At 39.9% G+C, this 21,788-nt stretch overlaps 1 protein-coding gene across 6 annotated transcripts in view; it reads right to left on the bottom strand.

The window, feature by feature from the left end:
• Window positions 1-21,788, bottom strand: part of SPAG17 (sperm associated antigen 17) — a 166,552-nt gene that overhangs the window by 93,381 nt on the left and 51,383 nt on the right. For 5 of the 6 annotated variants that reach the window (XR_013991776.1, XR_013991777.1, XR_013991778.1 and 2 more), the window contains exons 5-10: window positions 13,930-14,113; window positions 12,387-12,581; window positions 10,436-10,617; window positions 6,295-6,456; window positions 5,067-5,139; window positions 4,746-4,858 (exon numbers count right to left, since the gene is read on the bottom strand). Coding sequence is in view for 3 of the 6 variants with exons in the window: in XM_081026597.1 (XP_080882723.1) it covers window positions 4,746-4,858; window positions 5,067-5,139; window positions 6,295-6,456; window positions 10,436-10,617; window positions 12,387-12,581; window positions 13,930-14,113 (909 nt within the window). In the remaining 3 variants the exon portion in view is untranslated. Of the gene's footprint in view, window positions 1-4,745; window positions 4,859-5,066; window positions 5,140-6,294; window positions 6,457-10,435; window positions 10,618-12,386; window positions 12,582-13,929; window positions 14,114-21,788 lie in introns of those variants that run through there. The other variant, XM_081026599.1, reaches the window with a different exon arrangement.

Below are 21,788 nucleotides of genomic sequence, written 5' to 3'. Positions count from 1 at the left end.
ATGTATTTCCACTGCTCTTAGTAAAAGCAAGGCAGTTCCCACCAGTAATATACAATGATTCCACAGAGAGGCAATGCATTAATAATTACCAGTGACTACCAAAATAAAAGGGAAAATGTTTACAATGCCTGCATTCAAGTAGATGATTTTAATATATGTATTCAAGTAGATAACACAAAATGCAAAAAGTAAACAAGAACATTTACTAGGTAGAAATCAAAATAACAATATACATTTTTCTTAATGATTTACTCTTATTAATCTTAAAGCACTCAAAACTGTGCTCACACACCTTATAAATAAGTACTGAGTGCCAACCACATGCCAAGGACTGTGTGTGTATCTTCACAGACATTACCTCCTTTGAGCCTCACAGACATGATTTCCCCTTTTACACAGGAAGAAACTAGGGTGAGCGGAGTTAGCTGATTAGCTCAAGCATAAGGTTACTGAGTGGGAGGAGCTGAGGAGCTGAGTGGGAGGAGGGAATGAGGTCAGTCCTCATTCTTTCTTCAAGATAGAGAAGTTATGGATGGTGAGATTACTAAAGGGTAATAGTCTCCTTTATGTGGAGAAAGTGAGGTGGAGCAAGATTAAATGCCTTGTTCATTTGACCTGGTAAAAAAAAAAAAGAAGTTGAAATATAATCAAGATAGGCACCAATGTATAGTTTTCCTCTTCACCTTAAATCCTGTGATCATCCCCTGAGATTTCACATCCCTCCACAGGGTTTTTCAACCTTGCAATCTAAGACATTTTGATCTACGTACTTAATTTTTGTAGAGGATATCTTGTGCACTATAGAATGCTTAGCAGCATTCCTGGCCTCTGCCTATTTGATGTTAGTAACACCCCTCAAATGGTGACAACCAAAATGTCTGCAGACACTGCCAAATGTCCTCTAGGAGGCAAAATCACCACCTGTTGAGCACCACTGCTATACCGATAACAAAACAGCCTCATCCTTTACCTTTTGTCAACTCCTGACTTTCTAGGGTCACTCATGTCTCCACTTTCTACCTTCCGACCAGCTCTTGGACCCACTCCGATCATAAAAGACCACTCAAAACTGTTCCATCTCTGAAATGTTAAATTCTAATATCCCAGTTTATTAAAATCCCATCCTATTCCTCTTACATTTCAATTGTTTCATCCCCTTAGTATCAAGCATTTATTCAGCCAACATGTATCTACTACTGGGTGCCTTTTATGTATCAGGCACTGAGCTCATCAACTGCCCCTATGGTGCCTGGAATATAGTAGATGGTTAATAAATGTTGCTTTGAGTTGAGTTGAGTAAAATAAGAAAGACTAAGGTAAATAAAATGATGATACTTTAAGCTCTAAAGGGCTTTTAAGCTTTTACAAATGTATTGATATAGTAAAATCATTGGTCTTCCAAAAACCTTACGGGGTAAATGAAGGCAATCATGAGTGTGCTGACATAATGGGTTAGAAAACTAAACCAGTCAACATAAAAATGTATACTGGCGGGAACAGAGATGAGTGTCTGAAAAGGACTTTAAACATTTTAATATTCTTTACACTGGTCCATAAAGATCCTAAAGAGAGAGATAGAAAAATGTGTTACATCCATGAAATAAGAAGAGCAACAGGCATTTATGAAAAGAAATTAGAGCATTTATAAATTAAAAATGTTCTTGTTGAAACAAAACTTCAATAGCAGACTGGATTCTACTGAAGAATGAATTAGTTGGAAGTTAAGCTGGAATTCCCACAGGGATAAAATTGAAAGAAAATTTAAAAGACAAGGAGGAAACTATTGCAATATCCACCTAATAATACCTAGGATAAGTCAGTAAGATAAATAATATTTGAAGATATAATTGCACTCAACAAACAATCCTCAGTGTCTACTATGGGTTAGGTGTGGTTACTGGGTGCTGAGCATACGGCAATGACCAAGATTAGACCAAGTCCCTGCTTGCATGGAGCTTACATTCCAGCGAGAGGAGGAAGATAAGACACAAAGGAAATAAATATATATTTTAAAAGAGTAGTTGCTGATCAGAAAACAAAACAAGGTGATGTTGTAGAGAGAATGCTGTGTGTTGTAAGCCTTCTTTAGATTAGGTCATCAGAGAAAGCCCATTTAAGGAATGCCAAGTCCACTGGGGACTGAATGACAGGGAGTATCCATCAGGCAGACATGCGGGAGCAAAACTTTTTAGGAAGAGAAGTTGGAGTAAAAAGCTATGGTGGAATTAAGTAGTGTATTTGAGGAAAAATCAGAAGGCCTACGCAGACGATGAATAGTCGGTATGTGTTGGGGGAAGAGGTAAGGTTGGGAGTAGGAAATGATATGACAGATATAACCCAAAACCATATTTTTAGTGCCTTTAAGGAATTTTAATTTTACTCAGAACATGATTGGAAGCAGGTTATAATCCTTTAGATCATGATGACAATGACAAAACAAACAAAGCCATATCTAGACATAGCCCGTGTTATCAGTTACAAAGAGAAAATTCTAATAGCTGCCAGAAAGGAAAACAGGTTATCTACAAGGGCAAAAGTACCAGACTGACATTAGACTTCTCATCATCAACTTTATAAGGAAGAAAATGAAGCAAAATATCATCAACATACTTTCCTACTCATACTGACTAGGTTCAAAAGCGATTTCTGCCACTTACTACTTGGATAAGTGACTTGACCTTTTTATGCCTCAGTTTCCTTACCTGTAAAGTAGGAAATAAAAATAGTTCCTGCTTCAGAGGGTTGCTCTTGGGAGTTTGTTAATTACTAACAAACTCTTTTCAAATACATATAGAACACTCCCAAGAATTGCCCACGTGAATCCGGTCAGACAGGAAATTAAAAACATTTTTAACATGCAGTCCATCTTTACTAACCATGATGCACAAAATTAGAAATTGACAATCAACAGTGGGAATAAAAAGAAAAGATTTAGAACTGAATACATTACACATGTCAGGATGTAGCCAAAAAAAAAACACTCAGAATGAAATGTATAGCCTTAAGTAAAGCAAAATAGACTGAAGTAAACCAAGTAAGCTTTCAATTAAAATGAACCCAAAGAAAGTAGAAAGGAAATAATGAAGATAAATAAAAAAAGTAAAACAATACAAAGGAAAAAGGAGCTGATCAATGTGTTTCATTGTGATCATGGGATCATTCTGTTTAAATGCTGGTTCTTTGACAAGACCAGTGTAATTGATATACCATTGACAAAATGGTCAGAGGACCTAAAGGAACATTTTTTCCAAAGATAATATACAGATGGCCAACAGACATATGAAAAGATGCTCAACGTCATTAGTTATTAGGGAAATGAAAATCAAAAGCACAATGAGATACCACCTCACACCTGTCAGAATTGTTATCATCAATAAATCATCAAACAAAAAGTGCTAGTGAGGATATGGAGCAAAGGGAACCGTCGTGCACTGTTGGAGGAATTGCAAATTGGTGCAGCCACTATGGAAAACAGTTTGGGGATTCCTCAAAAAATTAGAAACAGAATTACCATATGACCCAACAACTGCACGTCTGGGTATTTGTATGAAGAAATCCAAAACATTATTTTGAAAAGATACATGCACCCCTATGTTCATTGCAACATTATTTATAAGAGCCAAGATATGAAACGAACTTAAGGGTCCATCGATAGACGTTGAATAGAGAAGATATGGTACATATATACAACAGAGTATTACTCAGCCATAAAAAAGGAGGAAATCTTGCCATCTGCAACTACATGGTTGGAACACGGAGGCATTATGCTAAGTGAAGTCAGACAGAGAAAGACATATACTATATGATTTCACTTATACGTGGAATCTAAAGAACAAAACAAACAAACAACACAGAAACAAACTCAGAGATACAAAAAACGTATTGACAGTGGCCCTTCAGGAGGAGTGTTAGGAGCTGGGTGAAAAAGGGGAAGGGATTAAAGAGCACATAACTGGTAGTTACCAAATAGTCACCAGGATGTAAAGTATAGCAAAGGAATATAGTCAACAATATTGTAATAACTATGTATGGTGTCAGATGGGAACAAGACTTATTGGGGTGATCACTTTGTAAGGTATATAAATGTCTAATCACTACGTTGTACATCTCAAACTAATATAATATTGTATGTTGATTGTAATTAGAAAACAAATTAATTCAAAATGAAACAAAAAGGAGAGGGCACAATTAATAACACCAGCTATAGGAAAGGAACATAACAGGATACAGAGGTAATTTTGAAATGCATATAAATGAATAAAGAGTGTTGTGTATTAAAAACACAAATAAAATGAACATTCTTATAAAACAAATATTGATGACTAAAACTGGCCTCAGAATTAGAAAAATCTGATTGAATATACAAGAATAAAGATATTTTAAAGATAGTTAAAGACCATTAACCACCCCATCCACCTGTCCAACTCCTCTTCCATTAAAACGACGCAGACAATTAATTTTAAGGACATATCTGCTAAGACTTCAGGGACTCTTACATGGCTGTTCCAGAGCACAGCAGAAAAAAGGGGCAGAAGCTGATAACCAAAGTGAACTTGAGCTTTACCTAAATGTTCTAATCTTTGCACAGGAGAATGCATTCAGGCATTATATATGGAATTTTAACATAGTTTTTATAAAAACGAAAGCAGAGAGAGATGAAGGGACTGATCCGCAGTTACCCTAGTGAGGTATATATATTATACATATTATATATGGGACAAAAGCCTCCGAGTGTATCTACCTACCTGTTCCAGCATACAGTGCAGCACCAGAGGCACAGAAACAAATTCTTCTGGAATCTGATTGAGCAAATCATTGTAATACCTCATGTCTACTTCAGTTGTGATGACGAAAGCCGCTGTAGAACAGACAAAACATCACAGCTCAATTGAGATGTGTTCTCCATTTCTTCCATCAAAATCTCATCCATCACTTTACACTGTGACCATGCACTAATACGTGTAAGATCTGTAGCTGGAGGGACGGCTGAAACCAACACGGAGAGCAGCCGTCTCTCCTTAAACACTAGCTTGTAGAGACTGTCCAGCAGCAGGTTTCATACATGCCTGATGGTGGTACTTGCAGTTCTTCATTTTGTGCTCTCTTCTTCCCAGCGACTGGAGCAACCAATTGTGGAGCCTAAAAGAAGAAGAATTAAAAAGAAATGGCTGAGATATCTAGTTGGGAGATGCTTTCATGAGATGCTGTCTGATGGGCTCTGACAGGATTCTGAGATGGTAAGATTATGTTCACAGCACAAAATCCTTTGCTGATATTAGGCTCAAAGTGAAGGGTTTTGCTGAGGAAGGAAAGTAGTTAATGGGTACAGACACTTTGCAGTGTTTCCTAACAGAGCTCACTGAGCACCTGGAGGAATGTGATGGGGAGATGCTGCATTGACAATCAAAAAGGTTTTCTTCCCTGGGTGACTCAGAATCATGCCATTTCCCCCTCTTAGAATTCTTCAGTGATTCCCCATCACCTTCAGGATAAAACTAAAGCTCTTTTAACTCAGCACCAAAGAACATTCTGGCACCCATCTCGCCAGCTTTCGTTCACATTGTTAGACTTTCCCCGTAGGGTGTGGGAGAACGGACCTATGCTGTGGTCTGGGCTTGTGTCCTAATACTTCTTTTCTTTGACCTCCATACTTGTGTACATCCTTGCCCCTTTCTTGAGAACACCCTTCTGCTCGTTCCCCCAGGCAATTCCTACTCAGCCTTCAGGCATCACTTACCCTCACGGTTTTCCTGACTCCTCTTTCTCCTTCCTACTCCTCTCCAGGTTGGGTCAGGCACTACATTTTGTCACTTTTACTGCAGTCTCACTTGACTGTTCTCACAGCACTCATCATGCTATGTTGAAACCACTGCTGGCTTGATTGCTGTCCCCCTTGAAAATTAACCTCAATGAGGACGGGATGGGTCTTATTTATTACTGCACTGCCAGGACCTGGCACTGTGCTAGCACACGTAGGTGCTAAACAAGTATCGTGATTAACTTACTGATGTCCCTCCTGTACCAGAGGTTATTTACTGTACAGTTGGCTGAAAATACTGTGGCATCTCTGTGTGGGGCAGGTAGCTGGGAAGCCCCTAAAACACCCACCACATAGGTGCCCTTTAATACTATCCCTGGGGGCCTTTCCTTGTTCCCACCCTCACCTATCTAATCCCATCAAGCAGTATTGCTACAAATACTTATGCAACTTTTTTCTTCATGTTTTATAAACGTGAAAATTAAGTTGTTCAGTTAATCCTTCAACGCACTAAAGACATACGAGCACATGCCTACCTCAGAAACTGATGTGGCTTCTAAGACAGTTTTCTCACGAACCACCTGTGGGACATGAATGAGCTGCATGCTTTTCAAATAATGCTGGTGCTGCCTTTTCCAGTCCAGGCTGTCGTACATCAAACAGGCAATGTTTTCAAAAATGTCGGTGCCCAATTCCAGCTACAGGTGAGAGAATTCATGACTATTAGGTATTCGTTTTGTACTGTTGGCATCAGATATATGGTTTGCATCTCCCTTAACAGCTAAACCAATCACTTTTCACAGGCAAGCACTTCCCCAAAACATCCCAGCTCTGGTGACCAAGTTTTCGTTTACTGAACCCTTCTTGTCCACCTCCCTTGGAGGGCCTTACCGCTGCCTCATATTGCAAAAGCCTACTTAATGCTCCAACGAAGTGAAAAGCAGCCTATTCATTAGTTACACAGTGTGGCCTGTTTCTAGGTATCTCACTTCCTAAAACAACACATTAGTTGGGGAACTTCGATATCAGCCCAAGACAAACTATGGCTGATTTCCTACTTGGCTGCGCAGGATTAGCATCATCCATTCAAGTACGCTGCAGTATGTGTGCAGTCGGCATTTCTTCCTTTCCTCCCTGGCTCTCTTCTTTCTTTTCACCTGTGCTACCTTAAGGGGGGGGGGAGAAATCCCTAAGATATTCTGACAGACTACTGCTTCTACAATACCCACAACTTTCATGATCTGGAAGGCAAGTGAGAGACCAGATCCCTCCATTACCTAGGCTTTATTTCCAGAAGTAACTGGCACTTTTATTACTAGGTCTGTCTGTTGAAAAGAAAAGGAGGACTAAACAGGCTCATCCTACATCTGAGTTGAAGAGGGAAGGTGGAGTGACATACCCTGCTTCCCTGAAAATAAGACCTAGCCGGACAATCAGCTCTAATGTATCTTTTGGAGCAAAAATTGATATAAGACAAATCTTATAGTATCTGATAGTAAAATAAGACTGGGTCATAATATAATATAATAATAATATAATATAATATAATATAATATAATATAATATAATATAATATAATATAATAATATACTACTGGATCTTATATTAATTTTTGCTCCAAAAGACACATTAGAGCTGATTGGCCGGCTAGGTCTTAATTTTTAGGGAAATACAGTAGTTATTGGTGGGGCCAGTGAATCTCCGCCTGGCAGGAGTCCAGGGACGTGCCTAGTTCTGCTCATCTTCATAGCCCAGCTACCAATCTGGGAGTCATGTGCCCACTCTAAGACAGAGTGTTCTTCAGTGAAGCTTCAAGCTGGTATTCTTTGCCCAAATTCTGGTACTAAAACATGTCTTAGTTTGTTTGATTGTAGTTATGAGAAATATAGTAAAACTGCTGCCCAATGGTTCCTTAGCTTAACAAATTAATTTATTTTTAAATCAAACAGGAAACGATATGCTGAACACCTGCAACTTATTTCAGCAACCGAGGACTAGCTTGAGATGGCACAGATGTCACACAGAGCAGTTAGCCCTTCCTGATGGGCATTTATTTGATGTTAAGCTTTTGTTACCTTGGTTCAGCAGAAATACAGCTGGTGCATTTGCAGCCAAGCAGCGAGGCAAAAGACTCCTTGGCTGGCTCCCATCTTGGCTATGAGGCCATTTTCAACTTACAGACGTAGCTGAGAGTGGGACACGGGTACCCAGTCTACCTCTACCAGAAATAGATTTATTACTTTAGGTTCCTTACATAATCCTAAGTTTAAGATGAACTTTGATCTTCAATATCAAATCCAATGGCCTTTCCTCCTGGAACCCAGCTCTGTTACTGAACTGGTTTCCAAAGCTCTCCGTCACCATTGTCTTCAGTGCTGGGTTGTTCTCTCATACACCATACCTTGTAGAAGCCTGCCTGGGCTCTAAGGGACGGCTGCATCCAAATGCAGAGCAAGCCCAGGCACGAAGATGACGTCCGGTAAATATCTGCAAACCGACTGACACATTAGTGTGTCCAGTTGAGCAGCATAGCCCTAGGTGGTCCTAAGTGGCTCCTGAGACCGGTGAGCATTTTCATTCCTGACTTTCATGGTGCCACCAGACACCCTAGGTGTCCATCTTCTAGGTCTGAGGTCAGGAATGTTCCACCAGAACCATTTTAACTAAACGGATACTTGTTTTTTTTTTTTTTTCAGCATAAAATGAATTTTCTGAACTTCAGAATGAGAGGAGAACTGTTTCCCCAAAACACAAATTTGTGGATGTGGGTTTCTGCTCAGCATAGATTTTATGTTCTAGGGAGAAGAACTGGTCTGTTGGAGAGAAAGAGTGGAATGAATGCTAGCTGTGAGGTGGGATCCTGGGGAAAGGGCCTCTTCCTCAGTCATAGCTGCCATTCGCTGGGTGTGATCTAGATAGGTAAAATAGGATGGATATTCTCAGTGCCACATACTTGGAATGCCAACCTCACTGGCATAGGGAAACATACTGACCCGATTTTACATAAAGCCTTAAAGGACAGATGGCAGTGGATTCCTTCCTGAGAATTTAGGTTTAGGGGGCAGAAAACAAAAAGCCAAAGTAGGAAACATGAAGATACCTAGATGAAGGGGTGGAAAGAAGCAAAGAAAAGGGAGTCTGGAGTAACCGGTTTTGTCTAGAATAAGCTTTCCTCTCACCCACAGCTTCTCCGTGTTCGGCTGAATTTTCCACATATACACCAAGCTAATATTTACTCTTACTGTGGCCAGGTATCAGACCTAAGTGTCCTGCTTCTACACAGTGACAGCTAATGCCTTTTGTTGACAGTCTTTGGAGTTCACACTGATTCACGCATTGCTACTTATTCAAATGCCGTCCGTCCTTGGAGGTTCAAACCTGAGCCTCCCTCCACGTTTTCACTTTCTTCACCAAGTGCACGTCTATCTGAAGGTAACAGAATCAGGGACTCTCATAGTGAGAAAGGTTCGTGCTCCAACCCAGGCCACAGGCAGCCTACCCCGTAGCTCAGAAATGGTTCTAGGCTTTGATCTCATTCTCCTTTCAGTTAGTTTTTTTTTTTGGCAGCGATCCTCAGTCACTGTCCACAGCCAGCCATCTTCCCCCCACACACATACACCCCAGCTCCCTACAGAGCTCTCACTTTACGTGGTCCCTCCCCAGACTGTTCTTTCCGTTCAGCTCCCTGGATGCTGAAATGTACCGCCCTGCAGGGGTGGCAATGCACCCGGGGCTCCTGTTTGTTGGGACAGAGGATCAACCAGAAAGAGTCCTGAGAGGTTTTTATTGTAACAGGGATGCTTTGGTATCTTCCCCAGCATCCGTGATAAGGAGTCACTCCACCTTTTTTAAAAAAAAAAAAAAAAAAACACACAACAAACAAACGAAAAAAAACACCTTCATATGTTCAAAACACCAGGGCACAGTATTGCAGCTACGTAAGACCTAGCACCATTCCCAGCATTCTGCTTTCCACTCTCTTGTCCACATTTGCTGCTTTCCTAAGCACCCCATTTCTTCTTTCCCTGAATGAATAGGAAGCTTAGAGTGTGCTCCCCCTAACAGAGCTCTCGGATGTGTAGTGCCCTGGACACTGCTTCTCTGTTTCACGGTTTTGGTCTTCCCTCTTGCAAGCATCTCAACAGCAGGGCCCATACATGCTCTCAGGAAATGCCTGATGATGGTTGGGCTGGCGTCCAGCCATCCTGCTAGGACACACCTCTTTGGCCAAATGTATTAAAAACACAATTGTAGCAATAAAAGCAAGGGCCTAGAAGAAATGTTTAGAACTGATATATAAAAAAAGAAAGACAATGTAATTTGACAAAACTGTAAGATTTACTGTTTTCACAATTAATATATGTTGAGACTCTACTGCCTAGAACGTTGTTAAGCTATGAAACAAGGCCACATGTCACCAAATAAAAGAATGATGATCCTTCATCATCACCTATATCTTATTCTTTGTCATTAATTTACGCATGAAAAGCTCCAGAATCAGGCCATCACCATTACTGGGCATTCAGGGGCATCATTGCCTTGGAGATAAGGGAGCCCAACACAAACACTTACCTACAGTCTGTGATCAACAAACATTGGTGGAAGGAATGAATGGGGTAAATGGAAGCACAACACGACATGTTCAGACCACTCACTCTCATCCTTGCGTGTACTAACCAGCAACTCGCTGTCTGACCAATCGGAAGGGAAGTTACGTGCTCTGACCACGTATTCAAGCCGAGCAACATCAAAGAGATTTGTTGCAGGTTTCTCGTTATTCAGGATTGGTTCCAAGTACTTCCAGAAAATGTCAAGTTCTTTTATGGCATTCTCTTTCTTCAGTTTTTCAGCTTCTATATCTAATAATAGAAACATGCTTATACTATAAAATGAGTGCTGAACTTCTTCCCAATTTAAGTGGACATGGTGAGTCAGATGCATTGCAAGATGTCTTACGCAGTACCAGAAAATGCAAATAAAGAAGTGTAATTGTGAGAAGATTTTGGACCTGGACTATACAATTACGAAATCAGAGGATTTTACTTCTGAAATTGGTATTAAATACACATGTATCCCATCCCTTTCGTTTCACAGTGGAGGCCCAGAAAGATGATGGTAAGGTCACATATTCTGGGATGTAAATATGTTCAATAGTTCCATCCCTCTTAGACTGATTGCTGTCTACAGAGTGGCAGTTTTTCTGCCCCATCGGTTTTTCACCATCTTAGTGTCTGCGTGCTGCATAACTGATTAGAAATGCAGTTGACATGGCAGAAAGACAACTTCTCACATGGCTAAAAACAGACTGCATCGATGATTTATGCTTCAGTTAACTTTTGGTCACATTAAAATAGCTACTGGCTTCTCTAGGAATTTGTGTTCTGACCGATAAATAAGGACAGTTTTCCATAAAGTTACACTTGAAATTATGAAAGAGTTGTTTATTCCATCTGTAACTAAACAGGTTCTATACTCAGATCTCGCTGTTCTGCTGTAAAGGCTGTTTTGCTATGATTTTACTTCTATATAGTAACATTTTTTTATACAGAGACTATGAAGTGTCTGCAGCATGTTTTCACTGGCTTCAACAGCAAGTTATTTAATGTTACAACCATCCTTTCAGATAGAAGTATCTGAGTTTGAATCTCAGCTCTTACTTAACAGCTGCCTGTAGGCTGAGACCTTTTTGGTAAAATGGAAGTAAAACATACTTCCGAGGGTGGTTGTGGAGGCTCCATGAATCCACACATGGAAGTCCTCAGCATTGAGGCTCGTCCCAGGACAGGTCCCCAATACACGGAAGCTGGTATTACTATCAGTGGCAGCAATTTCTAACTTGGAACAGGAATTTTAAAAATGGAGTGTTATAGAAATTGGGATGTGATTGGGCAGGTGACAAAACACAGTACAAATGATAATATTCATAATATTCATATTACACTACAAATGATAATATTCATAAATAACAATAAAGATAACAGCCTATGGCAGAAAGAGCGTGGACTACTCGGTCACACAGGCTCACACACCATCTCCCAGTTCTAGCCCCTAAAGCACATGATTGCATTTTGTTCCCTTCTCACAGAGGTAGTCTCGCCCAATGCCCTTAGCTGATGACCTTGAAGCTGGATGGTAGTGTGTTTGGGACTGCACCCCACAACTTCCTAGTTGAAGGCCCGGAAGGTAAGGCGCCTGCCTTCTCTAATTCGTTACAATAAGCCAGGAGCAAAGAAGAGCGAGAATCCGAGGCTCGGATGTCCCTTGGGCCATCGGGTGACTGTGGCTTCTGGAAAAACAGATCTCCTACCGTTGACTCACCCATGCCCTGCTTTAGGTAAAAGTTACAGATTACATGTTTCTGAGAAATGGAGTTAGATAACCACATCTTCTGACCGGCAGTCTGTATCCTCCGTGGCTACGTGGGGACATGAACACAGAATATGATTCTAATTTGCAAAATTTACAACACCTGGTGGGGCCAAGCAGAATAAATAGCGTATCAAAGTCTTGAAAGGATTTACTAATGGACGTATTGCATGACCATGTTTTGGACTGCAAGTTGTATTTGTGCTTTAAGGACAGTGGGTGACACTGAAGGAGCCAGTAAGGTGGGTAGCAGACGGCGTACCTTCGGGCTGAAGGAAAACTTCCTGCTGCTGGCTGACTGCTGCCAGGTACGTCTGCAGAGGTTCATAGTTCTCGGAAGCTATTTTAATCACGCTGCTGATGGGAATGCCGAGCTCGGTCATGATGGCCAAGAGCTGAGGATGGGTGAAGCCCACCACTATAATGTAATGTTGGTCACCGTCATCTGGCTCATCGTCTGTTGGAAACACCACAAAGCAGAGCAGCGTCATTTTCAAAGAGAAAAGGTCGCATGAGCCGGGCCAAGGGCTGTACACTACGCATGCGTTTATCATCCCTCTGGCTTGCCAAGAGCAGTCCCGTGGGCGGGACTGCAGGCATCTTGACAGGGTTTCATTACTGCCCTTCCAGGGAGAAGGCTGCGGCCATTTTACAAAATATTAAGTCACTGTTGCAAATGAGACACAGGCGTAATAGGGGGACAAGCATACATGGGGTCTGTGGTCATGGAAAAGGTGCAGTTTTTTTTGTTGTTGTTGTTTTTTAAAGTCACACTGTAATTTTTTTTCCTGCTTCTCATCTTTTTTGAGCAACATCTGGCTTTACTCTTGAATTACGAGTAGCTGCTGCTTTGTGGTATTTTATAAGTACAGGTGTTTACAGGAGAGGGAAATAGTGAATATAGACATGCTCCCCACCTAAGTATTCTGTGTATTTATGTCAATAGGGTGTGAATGCTGAGCATGGGTCAGGTAGCAACTATGGAGAGTAGATGGTACATGAAAACATTCCACCCCACCAAACCCCTCTAAGGTCAATTTAAACACAGTGTAACAGATGCGCACACTTCTACTTCTCAGGGAGTGATTTTTCGGCTATCATTAAACAAATCAGTATTGGCATTGCCCATGGACTCCATGTTAATCCTTGCCTCTAATCCTAGTGTATTTATTTAGAGCAGAGATATACAGGGGAGTCAAATTGGTAGAGGACGTGAAGTTTCCCCATCTCCTTTAAATACCATGCAAATAATAACAGGTAGCCCCATTTGGGTCCATGGGAAGGTGGCCCTGAATTACTCCTCGCTGCCTAATTGGAATCTTTTTTATATCGATAATCTAACATGAAAGAAAATTCCAGCTGCTCTAAGACAAATGGGGGGTGGGGGACGCTGAAACCAGGAAGCTATGTGCTCTGCAGGAGCACCAAACTAACTGAATTTCACCCATGACAATCATCCCTTTTTACTTGACCTTCTCATTATGTCTGACTTTTTACAAGGTTTCCCACAAGACAGTAAGCTCCTTGGTGGCACAACAGGCTCACTGTTTCATCCTTTATTTGCACTATGTAAATGTGGCCACCGCAAGACACGTGCTAAATAAATATCTGCTGAAAACATAAACGAATTGCAAATGGAAATAGTTTTCGATGAGGGCGCCGCGGGTAGTATGTGATTTCTGGTTTTATAAAGAGTGAAAAGGCTGGGGAAGATTAAGCATAGTTATTAGAATGATTTCTCAAGTTACTTTGCAAGTGAGGAGGCAAGAGGTGACAGGTGACCACATAAGGGGCATCGTACTGACCGATGTAGAGTCTGGCGCCGTCTTCCTCTCCCCTCCGCTTCAGCTGTGTGACCTTCTTCGCCGTGCTGCTCACCTCGGGCGGATCCTTTCCCTTTCCTTTGGCAACTTTGGCGTTCGAGGCCTTCTCCTTGGGAGATTTTGTTTTCCCTGTCTCCTTTTCTATCTTAAGTCTGTCTTCTATCACCTGCCAAGAGAGAACAGTTTTTTCTCCGAATCATTCCGTGAGCAAGCAGGGGCTTGTCAGATGGAGTCACTGCTTATTCCATTCGATTGCTTGTTGACTCGTCTATTCATTTTTCAAGCCTGGACAGTGGAGACCCCAGGCCTAAGCCGTGATGAGGCATCTACGTGATGAGACATCATCTATGATGGCTCTGTGGTTGGGTGGATGCTAGGAGACTGCTCACACCAACAGCCAACGGAAGGGAATTCACCCTAGAGGAGAGTCACGCATGGCACACGGAGAGTTCTGAGAGCACCGTGAAGGCGGGAGCTTAGGTTCATCCATAACCTGACCGTCGCCTAATGGTCAGGTTAGGCTCTCTCTGAGCCTTAGAGAGAGGTGGGCTTATTAACCAAACCAAACCAAACACCAGAAGGACCAGTTTCCTTAAAATCTCCTTCATAAAGTTTGTCATCGTTGAGGGTATGGGCTATTTTCAAAGGTTAAAAGATGCTTTTGAGAACCTCGCACTAACAAAATTATTTTTATGCTAATGCTACTTAAAAACTGTGCAGACATAATCGGTAGTTGCTATCTGACACATTCAAACGAGGGGTCACCAGAGCATGAGCTGGCAACGCTAATTCTTCACACACTGCTGGGGGCATGCTTCGATTGCCTAAGACCATGTAAAGACTCAACTGCCCCACTATTTTTCTCTTTTCAAGTAACTGCTGAAACCTCTGTGCATTATTTCACAATGTAATTATGCTTTCAATCCCCGTGTTATGAATACAAACAGGGTGTTTTCACTGACAGAATGCGGGAGGACTGGGTCATAAGGGGGCCGTACGGAAGGTCCAGAATATGCTTCTCTTCTTTATTTTTTTCCACATTCAACAGAGCTGGAAACACAAATAACTTAACAAATTGTTGTAGCAACATCTGGGACTCTGTATTTTCCTGAGGTCATGAAATCAAACGAAAAAACCTCTGTTCTAAGACACTGGAGACAAGGAGAGTAGCCGCATGTCGCTTTGGCACCCAACAAACAGCATGGAGCATGGAGCACAGAAGGAGACAGAGAGTTTCCCTCCTCCCTTTGGGATCACAGAGACAGCAAGGCTGATCACAGCCAACCTTCCAAAATGAACAGTAAATTAGCAGAGACCTAGCTATGCAGTATGCCTTCCAGACATCATCATCTTTAATTTGTTCTCACAAAGCAACCTGCAATCTGGGTAATTTTACTCCCATTGTATAAGCGAAGACGCACAGTTTGCCCTCAGACACACAGCTGTGGTGGAGACACAGGCCGGTTTGATGCAAACCTTAAATTCATTTTATTTCTACGGTTCTCCTGCTAGTCTCAGGCCTCAGTCCTGATGACCTCTCACCTTTCCCACACTCGTCTTCCTACCCTCTGGTCTTTCTTGGGGCTGAATAGTACTTGCTGGATACTCCTTAGTTTCTCCATAGTGTTTCCCTTCCCTCAGCTACTCTTCCTGCTCAATGCCTTATTCTCTCTCTCTCCCTTTTCATTCCCATAGTAAGGTCAGACTTCGTAGAGTGGAGAAAAAACATCTCTTAAACTAATTTCCATTAACTCTGACATGATCAATATTTACCTCTCTTCTTTCACAAAAATAGTTTTAAAATATGTATAAATCTTGATTCACTTCAACTTTTTTTAATTATAAAAATAATCATACTGAAAATTTGGAAAAAAAAACAAACCACTACACAAAACGTACAAAAATCCCCATAATTCCACCATCCAGAGACAATTCTTGCAAATTAGGTTTACCCATCATTTTTAGAGAATTGTTATTGGTCTCTCTATACATTTAATGTTCTGCGTTTTCCATTGAATGATGATGGATCCCTAATTGTTAGAATTTCAAGAAGTATTATGTTGTGAAGAATTTCCCAGGTAGAGAAACTAAATATGGCCTTCCCTGGGGCAGAGATACACCACGGTAGAAAATAGAACCAAAAGGAAGCACCTCGGTTTGCCCGGATCTAGGCAGAGAAGTCCTTGGCAGATTTCCGAACATACTCTTGGTCTCCCCTTATTCCCTCCCCCCAGTTCCTTCTGCTCTCCCATGGCTGGCTCTGGTGGCCCACCTGCTTTTCTGTTCCTCTCTCCTTCCCACCCTCCATAGCTGAGCGGAACCCGGAGAGTCTCTCTGTCTGTTTCTATGCAATGATTGACTGCTTGGCCCCTCGAATCCTACTTTAGTCCAAAGGTACAGCATCCTTTTCTACCAAGCCCCAATCACAAAAACAAAACAAAAGAAAACAACACAAAAAAAACTATCTTCTTCCCTTTTCCTCTATTCTCTTACTTTCTGAATACGCCCCTCTCCCCATGGGTTTATGTCTTGGGACTTGGTGGTGGGAGGGGGCGCGAAATGAATCTGGTAAGCTGAGCATTCAGCAAAGCTGGCACCTCCTAAATCCTGAACTAGAAGTTGTTCAAACCAACTTCTTCTGTGGCCTTTCTTAACTTCTGGATAAGATGGCACGTATGTTCCCATCCTAGGGTCATCTGCTGACAACTTGAAGAACTCCTAGGTAACTTGCTGATTCAAGACAAAAATTTAGGAGGGGTGTATCCAAAAGGCCCCTCTTTCCACCATGTTTGGGGAACACATGTTCCCCAGCTTCTGAAGGAAGTGTCAAATTCATTACAGCGTATATTTTATTGAAAATATAGTGTGTACAAAAAGCATCTGGATGCCTCCTACTATGGTGAGAAGGCTTTGGAAAGGTATAGAGATTTCTTAACCAGCTAAGCTACACAGCAGATGTGGTGGGGCTTTTGCCTTAGCAACAACTAAAAAAAGTCTTAGTATTTCACATACTCAGTGGAGTATCAAGTGACACCTACCTAGAATACTTAATCTTGTTATTGTTACTTTTTAAAGGGAAAGCTACAAATTCTCCCTCTCTGTAACAGGACAGCCTAGTTATTTGATACTTCAAATATCTTAGATTGTCTTTTATTTCTAAGTGACTCTTTGCTGTCAAAATTCAAATACTTTGAAATACCTTCAAATACCCTGACAGGCATTCCTTGTTATTCCTCACAATGACACGGAGGTGGAAATCAGTGGGACAAATGGTAAAAAGCGATACTTCATCTTCGAGTTAAAAGCACACCTACATATTTGTGTATAATTCTTTCTTCTGTTCTATCATTAGATTCCCACAACAATATTATTAAGCAAATAGGCAACAAAACACGCTCAAGGAGGTTATGTGATTAAGTCACTCCATTATTATGTGGCTTATGAGAAACTAGGTCTGTCTTCTGAGTGCTACTCTGGTTCTTTTCCAGATATTACTCTATCTCATGAATAACCTGCTCTACTGGTCACAGATGATGAGAGGATGGGCTGGAAGAAATGTATGGCGTTAAGTAAGTTTAAGAGACACTAGATTAAACAATATTAAGCAGACTTATTTTCACGAAACTCCTCCATCTACAATAAGCTAATGGCACTATTAAATTCCCAAGATTTAACACAGTGATTTCCAGTTCATTTGACCAGGGGGCCATTTTGTTTTTTAAATAGAAAACAGGGTCTAAATTGTTCTAGAACCTACTTTGGAAACACAAAGTTATGGGAAGATTTTGGGTCCCAATCAATCCATTTCTATAAACCTATGCTAAGGAAATTATGTAAATTGGAGAATTCTATGCTATAAGTTGTTCATCACAACATTATTATGAAAAAATATGGAAACAACACATGTTCAATAATAGAGGGATGGTTAAGAAAATTATGATCGTCAAGAGAACATCACATAACTAATAAATTAATAGATATGGATGTTGTAGTAATGAGTAAAAATTACGATATATTTTCATTGAAAAAACCTGGTTAACCTTTACACATTAATTGATTTCAAGTTTGTTCTCCAAAATGTGTCAAAAATCCGCAGAAAATAATTCTAGTATTTATATTTTTAAGAAAATACAGTTAAGGTGCTACATTTTATTAAAATAAATGATTCTTTTAAAGTATAGAAATTCCCTATTATTCATTCCTGAAAAACACAAAAATATAGAAAAACGGACATCTGCTTTCCTAAACTTCCTTTCTGGAGCACTGAGCTCATGGGATAAACTCGAACACCGCAGTTAGTGGCATGGAAATATCATTTGACTGTAGACGAACGTCGCAGTGAAAATGTTAAAAAAAGCTTCCCAATGATTATAGCTATGTAACTCCACAAAAGAAACAAATCCACAGAAAGAGAAAAGGAACATACCAAGTTGCTAACATTAATTGTCATAAGGTTAGGGCGGTATGAACATTTTGTTTTTCCTTTTCTATATTTTATATTTATTTTTTCCTCTCTGCTCTCCTACCTGCTTCCCTGTCAAATAGAAAATAGAATGTATGGGGTTGAGTGAGGGGCTTGCTTTTCCAGAGAGCTGCTGTGGTGTAGAAAACGTAAGCCTAGGAATGTATTGGGTTCACTTGACCAAATGATGCAATCTTTAGAATCCTGCAGAATGTCCTGGGGGGCCACACTGCCATCTTCACTGCGCAAATTCCTAATCCACAGAATCAACGCAGCCATGTTTTGGTGTGATGCCGGTAAGGGGGTGGGTCTATGTCTATCTCATGTCTGTCTCCTGCAGTATCCTATGCGGTTCAGAGGCCTGAGCACTGCATCAGCCAATGCTACCAAACCATAACACCCCGGAGGGCAGACAGAAGGCACGAGGATGTTCGGAATGAGCTCAGGAAATCTAGTTCTAAGAGATTTCCCCAAGAACCAGGTAATTTCTGGGCAGGAGGGCAAGGCTAGAATGAGTCAGGATTTCCTTGGGAACTAACTGGTGGTTGGTTAGCTAAGTGGCCTTCGTCTTTGGTGAGCTGTCCCCATATTTAAGTTCAGGATTTTGTACGCCACATATTTAGTGGAACCAGATACATGGCTGTTGGGAGATCACTGGGCACAGATTCTACTCTTACAGGAGAACATCTTTGGGCAGGCGCGCTATTGATTGTGAGCCAAGAGCACCATTTTGAATAATTATTAAGTATGTACAGTGGTTAAGAACATGGTCGTTATAGTCTGATAGTTTTGGATTTGAATCCAACCTCCACCTCTGAGTAGCTCTTTAGCCTTGGGAAAGTTCCTTTTCACATCCTCAGTTTCCCCATCTGCATTTGGGAATAATACTCTGTACTTAGTAATGTTATTTAAAAGATTAAATGGTATAACATGTGTGAAGAGCTTAGTATAGTGCCAAACAGTCAATGACAGCAGCTATTTATTATTACTAGCTGCTGGAACTATAGCTATTTGTATTTAAAAACACCGCCCAATTTTAAAGACGTGTGTTTCTGCACATTTTTCCTGAAGTGTGTAAAAAGTTTTCATCAATTGAAAGTATCCCCATTAGGAAAGCGCTATTTTATTTTACAGATTTGCCAGGCAGGGAGTCATTTATTATTTACCCTGAACTGTTGAATTTTATAGTTCATTAGATGCAACAGTCTTGTTGGTAGTACCCTCATTTCGATAATCCAGCTTCAAAGCATTCTATCCAGTTAGTGAGGCAAGTTATTCCTTTCCTGCAACCACACGGGTCCCTCTAACTGAGTTCCTCTTTTCCTCTGTTTGATTTCTTAAAATAGTTTCTGAAGATTTTAACCACAACTGAATCAAAACTAACCAGCCTGTAATTTCCTGGTATGTCCCTATGGCCTTTCTTTTAAAACAAAACACACACACAAAATGGCATGACATTGGCTGGAGTCCAGTGTTTCGGGGTTTCAACTGGAGTAAGCTGGAAAACGTCTGTGAAAGTTCCCCTCACTTCTCTTCGCTGCCCCTTTGGAACAGGCTCTGGTATCCTCAGAGCAGTTCTTCTTAGTGTCATCACGATGTCTTACCAAATTCAGGGTGCTTTTCATTTTGACTATATTAATATATGATGTATTAATATAGAATTAAACTAGATTAATTCTCAATATAGTTTAAATATTTTGATTAACAATGAAGTGTTGAGTTGTTTTAAGAAAAGTTTACCAATACCATCTCTCCATAGTTCTTTGATGCATAGCTTCCTTCTCCTCAATTCTAGTACGTCGGAAAATAAGACAACGTGTACTAAGTATATAAGCCAGAAAGAGAAAAAACTGTTCTGCTAGTATATAAAAGAGATGCTAAAAATGCCTAAGAAAATATGGACTGATTATTTGAATTCACAAATTATAAGCACAATTAGAATACAGCTGCAGCTTTTCCTAAAAATCTATTCAAATGTTCTAAACCCGATCAAGTCAGAAGCACAGAAAACATTTTAGCTTGACTGATTACTTAAATTGTTAATTTTCTGTATTATAGCCATTTTTCATTTTTGTGACTAAAATGTTTCCTTTTAGTTGAATTCTCAATATAGTTTAAATATTTTGATTAACAATGAAGTGTCAGTTTTAAATCAATGTTTATAATTAATATATAACATGAAAGTTGGACTTAAAAAGAAGTGAAAATGTGAATACTACAATATTCAGAAAATGACTAAATTCAGGGATTAGATTAGAAACCAAGCAATTTATTTTAAAATTATAATGAATATCATGAAAATATATGTGCCCACTAAAAATGTTTGTTTCAATAAACATCTGTTAACTAATTAACAACATATTGATACTGAGGAACTGAAAATGCAGAATAAATGTGGAGATAATGATGTGTGTAAAGAAAATTTGTTTCTAAACAAAACACTCTTACTCAGATTTTAAGATATAATAAAATCTAATTTTGGATTAATTGCATGAAAGAGTCATATTCAGAAGTTCTGAAATGCTAAAATATATTTATAAAAATACAGTATATTTTCTTTATGATATGCATATTTGGAAGTAATCAATAAGGTATTTCCAAATAGATAAAGTTTTCAAATATATTTGCAATTAGAGGCAGGCGTTTGCCTCGCAGAAATTCACATGCTAAAGGCTTCTAAATTGTTCTAAGAGATATCTTCCCTTGTATTATTTTTTATATTAATTAGCCAGCATACTTTCTTCACGGGCAAAGCTAATGCAATGTTAAACATAGCCCAGACTAAAGTGTTATAAATTACTAAAATTAGTGGAATCTTAAAAATGACATTTGTAGTGTATTTGGCAATTGGAACTGAAGTTTTGATTAAAATGGGATCAAATATATAGTGACACGTTATATTTGTTTCTTTGGGGGAAAAGAACAGGGTCTGAATTATATTAATTTTTGTCCACACCTTCTCCCTAGTATTTTCTACAATTACTGCTATAGTTATTTTTTTAAGCGTTCATTTTTTAAAAATACAGTTCAGAAAATTCAATATAGAAGACACAGAACATTCTGTGTTGTACAGATGTCAGCAATATAATTAGCATTTGAAAGAAAACATCTACCTAGATTTCGTATTAATATTAAAAAAGCTGAAGAGACAGTCACTCCCCTTGTAGAATCCTTACCCTGGGTTCAGGAAAGACAAGGAAACTGGGTCAAGTCCTCTTTTCTTTTTTTCATTTTCTAATCCACAGTCTGGTGTCAGTTTTACATACTTTATTCTTATTTTGCTTTTTGCTAAACTGCCTGACTGACAGGCATTAACCTCAATTGTTCCAGCTGACCTGTTGGGCAGTGTTGTTGAAATGAATGTAGATTATATCATCCC

Source organism: Rhinolophus hipposideros, assembly GCF_964194185.1.
Source record: "Rhinolophus hipposideros genome assembly, chromosome: 19".
In the NCBI taxonomy this organism is placed as follows: Eukaryota; Metazoa; Chordata; class Mammalia; order Chiroptera; family Rhinolophidae; genus Rhinolophus; species Rhinolophus hipposideros.
This window is presented reverse-complemented; position numbering and strand designations above follow the sequence as displayed.